The sequence below is a fragment of the Limulus polyphemus genome, unplaced genomic scaffold, assembly GCF_000517525.1.
Source record: "Limulus polyphemus unplaced genomic scaffold, Limulus_polyphemus-2.1.2 Scaffold762, whole genome shotgun sequence".
NCBI classification, from domain to species: Eukaryota; Metazoa; Arthropoda; class Merostomata; order Xiphosura; family Limulidae; genus Limulus; species Limulus polyphemus.
In genome coordinates this window covers 37,921-43,652 of record NW_013666372.1, presented here as the reverse complement: position 1 = coordinate 43,652, position 5,732 = coordinate 37,921, and the positions used below count along the sequence as shown (strand labels likewise).

The window sequence follows — 5,732 nt, the reverse complement described above, 5'->3', positions numbered from 1 at the left end:
GTTCATGGAGATGTCTCAGTTCATGATGACTGTTCGATATACAGTTCATGTTGTTGATAGAGATGTCTCACAGTTCATGATCACTGTTCACAATAGTTCCTCGTCTGCTAAAACCAAGGGCTGAAATTTGTTGCTCAGTAAAATAGGCTTATTACAATTAAATTCACTACTTTTAGTCCTAATAGTACTCTTTCTAGCTTCCTGAGGGTCATTGTTAGCTGATGTATTCCTTATATGTAAAAACTTACTCCTTTTGAAATCCTGCTGCCATTTCCCACAGTCTACACTTTTCTTTATCTATTACCTCTACATTAATTATGATAGCCTCCAACTTCTCCAACCTACAAACTCTATATAAAAATTGCACATCTTCATTACTAGCTTCCTTAAAAGTACATGCCAGTCCCGAAATCCTAATTGGTCTAAATTATAGATAAAAACACTGATTGGCTTCTGCCCTGGTATTACTCCTGCTACTGCCATTGTCGTTCCTGTTTATAATCAAGCTACTCTCCTGTAGCTACCATTGCTACTGATATTTTATCCTTCACATACTATAGCTCCTGCAACCGACTTGGCGAATATGTGTCTATGAATCCGAACAGAAACCATCACATCAAAGACAAATGATGAGTGTACATGCTACTTCTTTTGAACACATTGTCGCGAAAGGGAACTACGAAATTCAGTACTATCCAAACATTTTTATATATCACTCTATCGATTTCTCATCAGACAAACAATCTCTTCAGGAGGCCATAGGAATGGCGACAAAGTAGCTTTACCTCACACTTTTAAACTCCACACTTTAGCTAACTCATCTTTTATTTGATATGCTGGTTGGAACTAGCCTCTTCTTTTTCTTGCTCTTTCTTAAACTTTTTTCTGAATGCCGTCAGTGCGTCAACAAGCTTCATCGTCACTCTAGAATGGAGCAGCTTCTGTAAAAACACAACACTAGATGAAGTGAATATGGGAAAATCAGGACTACATTAGCTATATCTTTCAGTTACATGATCTCATTGCAGAATTCACTCTTGCTAGGTAGGTCATATCTCCATGAATATTTTTATCACAAAATATTCCAGCATTTGACTTCCACCATTCTTCCGAGACTAGTTGTGTTGACCACGTTCAAGCAATTGCTTGATGACCTCTCTAAACTCAGTGATATTCTTTCGACCATACATTTTTTCTTTCCTAAGTCTTTCAGCTCAGCCATTTGGGAATGAAACTGTTGGTGTGTAATAATATGGAATAGCGTCATATACGTCTTTTGCATATTTTCTATCTTAATAACCCTAAGCTCATCAGACTGGCGCAAGGAAGGAGTTCTTTTGAATGCATGGAAACTAATATTTCTCACTGTTCTTCATTACCTGGTGGCTTCACCTGTGCTTTTCACCGGCGTCGCAGACTCAGTTGAGTTTGTGAAGTGATTGTGACACTCGTCAAAATACCCCACGATGAATGTGCATTGACGCATTCATTGATCAGGATCATCTTCCTCATCAACTGAATCCTCCCCTTCGGATACAGTCATCGTCATCAAGATCTGATACTGGGGTCACACTTTTAAACCGGAAAGCTTTGTTTGGGAATCAACCAACCAAAAAATATCTCCCGGGCTTGCAGACTGAGTGTTAAACTGAATTGCAGATGTCTCGACTTGCAGACTGGGCGTTAAACTGAGTTGCAAATGATAATCACAAAATGCTTTAGAAAAATGAATAAAAAAAATGAAAACACTTACATAATCGGCTAGGGCCTTAATACCGCTGGGAAAACGTTTCGGATCAGCAACCAACTGACCATTGGGGTCTCTACTCTTATCCGACCAACAGTCATCAATGTTAACGTATTCGTATCCTAGCTCTTTAAACCCGTCATGTGCTAATCGGTCCGCCATGTCTTTGTACAGTCGTTCACTGCAACAGATACACATAATGAACTATATTGTTATCAGAATACTGATGGTTTTAAAATTTTCGAACCCTTATTGAATGAATTGAATCTCAGAATAGCAAGATCTATTATTTTTTGGTAAACTCAAACATGCAACTTCGTTTCAATATTTTGTACTGTTTTACAGTAAATTTAAATAAAAAAGAAAAAGTAACGCTGTTTGGATTTTAATTATACGATAAATAATAATAATTTTTGCTGACGATGACTAAATATACTAATGATAGTATATACAGTACAATGTAACTTTTTGGGTAATAACTCTTACTTATAACTCTGTATCTAGGATTACAATAATAGTATTATTTACAACACTCATAACTACTGCTATAATAATGTTAATATAGGTACTGGCAAAATATCTAATAAACTATATATATATATATATCGTACAGTAACTGTATTCTTCTTATCCCTCACGGCTCTGTTCTCAATTCTTGTTTTTTTATAGAAATGATTAATAACAGGAAATGTGTGTGATTTATTAATTATGTTCTAAAACAAACAACTTTAACAATTTGTTTTTCAGATTGAAATACTTTTAAAGGATTTCTTCGTTGTAAATATATATGTGTGTGCGTGTGTATACTTAATTTAAATGATGTAATAAATGTGTTTTTAACAACTTATAGCTAGATGTTAAAAACTCATTTTTTTAACTAGATAGATGTATAAAAATATTCTACCTGATGCAGTTTTGTGGATCGTGATCACAATCGACGTTACACAAAAATCGTTCCCATGACAACCACCCCATGGGAGGGGTTCCAGCCAGTCCATTGTTTAATGAATAAGCTGTTGCCAGAAAGGCCAGAACGACGAAACAAGGTGCCAGCTTCATCTTTTATACTGTTTGTTTAAAGAAACAAGTGCAGAACGTAAAGTTAAAAAAACAACAAAAAGTTGAAAACGAAAAATAAACAATTTACTTACTTTGATTCAGTAGTTGCCCTACAGGTGAATGGACGACAGTTAATTTGTTTCCATACAAATTATCAAAAAATGCTGGGATGTGTGTATATATATATATAGATATAGATACATGAATGTTGGAACCTTTCAATACAGACAAACACTAATCGATTTATCATAGTCTTATCCATTTCTAAGTTTTTAATACATATATATTTTGTAGTTAGAACTTATTTTACTGTTCGAGTATGTATTTCTAATTGCCCTGTTACTCAATGCACTAACATAAAAACCCTATCTTGAATGTCCATGATGGCAAGAAAGTCAAAGATTTTTTTAATGCCGTCTTTTCATTAGTTTTATATGCCGCTTACATATTGAAAAAAATAATCAAACAGTTAGTTGGACTTGTCGTTATGAATGGACAACTTCTTATTGAATACCTGAAAGGCTAATTAGTACATGCATTCTATTCTAAGAAATAAAAACGTGAGCTTTTGGTGGTGTTTCCACTTTGAATTGTTGCTGTAAAACATTATATTTTCTTATCTGAATAGAGTAAAGTATTCTAACTGTTCAGTAACATGTAAAACACACACATACACACAGTGAACCAATTTAGTTTACTGTTATTTATTTTGATAAGATTTTTATTCAATGTATTCGGATGAAAACACAAGTCATTTATGCTCGAAAAGTACTAAACTCTAACAGAAATAATGTATCTGTGAAGTACAATAACTTTTAATGGCATGAATCGGGCGTTCCCTAGTAGTTAGCGTGCCGGATTGTGAATCCAAAGGCCCATAATTCACGTACCGTTGTCGCAAAATCGCAGCCAAATCCGATTGTTCGGGAAGAGTAACCCAAGAGTTGATGGTTGGTGCTGTTGATTAACTGCCTTCTCTCTAGTCTATCAGTTCAAAATTAAAGACACATAGGGCAGATATTGCTGGTGTAACTTTGCACGAATATTCTAAACAAGCATATTTAAATAGTTAATTTGCAGGAAACTATCTCCAATAATCTTCCAAATGAAACGACCTTCAGTATCTAGTGTTGGCCGTTTTTAAAATACAAAGCTTTTCGTTTGTTTTATATGTAACAACCTCTGTACAAACCAACGAAAAAGATAGGACACATTTTTTTGAAAACAGAACAGGCCAAGTGGCATTTCTTGTTTAAGATAAATTACAGATTCACGCTGGTGAACTATTTATAATATGCCAAGTTATTTCTAGATGTTGAACAAAATTACTAAATTAAATACATCAAAAACGTAATCTCTAGTCGTTTGTTAATTAACTACTTACCAAGAGTTTTCTGTCGTTGATATGAACCTAAACGACAACTAAAGCGTCTTGAACTGTTAAGCATAATATTTATGATAAACATTCCCGGTACAAAGTTCAATACATAGAACACGTTTGTCTGAAAGATACTTGAGAGTTTATTTGTACGAAGAGATAGGATCTAGGGCTAAGTTATCCAATAAGTATATTGCTGTGTTAATAGTTAAAAACACCCCTTGACCTTGAATCTGACCTTAATGATAACATAAACAATAAGTAAAGCAGAGATGTTGCTTGTTTCCATACGCCATATTTTAAACTATAGAACTAAAAGAATTATCGCTAATCAATAGAAAAAAATGAGCTGAAAATACAAGTAATAGCATCTGCGTAGTATCAGACTTATTATTTTTGTACAAAAAATATTGAAACAATTTATATCGTAAGCAAAGGTAAACATAGGAATATAGTCTACAAAACAAAGTAACTTATGTGTAGTCTTTGCAAGGTAAACATGTATGTTTTGCCTTCATACTAGACGCATTGTACTTTATTATGGTCAAATAGAAAAAAATCATTAGCTTCCTCTGTTTCAGTATTTGAGTTGTCTATAAATGTCTGTGTGAAGATTACAGAGAGGCCTCATGGCTTGGGTTGAAGCCTGGTGCAGCTGGACTCCTCTACTATAAGCTGGTGTCTTGATTGTGATTAGTAGGCAAGCATACGTATTCAGCAGTAGCAGTTCCTCAATTAGTTTTACTACTATAACAAATATTGTTCCCGAAATGCCAATAACAGTTCCCCGGTTCGTGTTGTTACTACAACAAATATTGTTCCTGAAATGTCAATAACAGTTCTTCGGTTCGTGTTGTTACTACAACAGATATTGTTCCTGAAATGCCAATAACAGTTCCCCGGTTAGTGTTGTTACTACAACAAATATTGTTCCTGAAATGCCAATAACAGTTCCCCGGTTAGTGTTGTTACTACAACAAATATTGTTCCTGAAATGCCAATAACAGTTACCCGGTTAGTGCTGTTACTTCAACTAATATTGTTCCCGAAATGCCAATAACAGTTCGCCGGTTAGTGTTGTTACTACAGCTAATATTGTTCCCGAAATGCCAATAACAGTTCCCCGGTTAGTGCTGTTACTACAACTAATATTGTTCCCGAAATGCCAATAACAGTTCCCCGGTTAGCGTTGTCACTACAACAAATATTGTTCCGGAAATGCCAATAACAGTTTCCCGGTTAGTGTTGTTATTACAACTAATATTGTTCCTGAAGTGCCAATAACAGTTCCGCAGTTAGTGTTATTACTACAACAAATATTGTTCCTGAAATGCTAATGGCAGTAGCAGCTCCTCAGTTAGTGTTGCAACTATATCAAATATTATTTCTGCAGTGCGAATAGCATCTCCTCAGTCAGCGTTGCTACTGTATAAAATATTATTCCTGTAGTGCCAATAGCAGCTCCTCAGTTAGTGTTGTAACTATATCAAATAATATTTCTTCAGTGCGAATAGCATCTCCTAAGTCAGGGTTGCTACTGTATCAAAT

The 5,732-nt window shown here is 34.8% G+C and overlaps 1 protein-coding gene across 1 annotated transcript in view; it reads right to left on the bottom strand.

The window, feature by feature from the left end:
* The window catches only part of LOC106460381 (alpha-N-acetylgalactosaminidase-like), a 22,474-nt gene extending 18,145 nt beyond the window's left edge, over nt 1–4,329 (bottom strand). The window contains exons 1-3 of the mRNA XM_013920075.2: nt 4,191–4,329; nt 2,652–2,814; nt 1,754–1,928 (exon numbers count right to left, since the gene is read on the bottom strand). Of these exons, the coding sequence (XP_013775529.1) occupies nt 1,754–1,928; nt 2,652–2,806 (330 nt within the window). The 5' untranslated portion in view covers nt 2,807–2,814; nt 4,191–4,329. The remainder of the gene's footprint in view (nt 1–1,753; nt 1,929–2,651; nt 2,815–4,190) is intronic.
* Nucleotides 4,330–5,732: the final 1,403 nt, after the last annotated feature.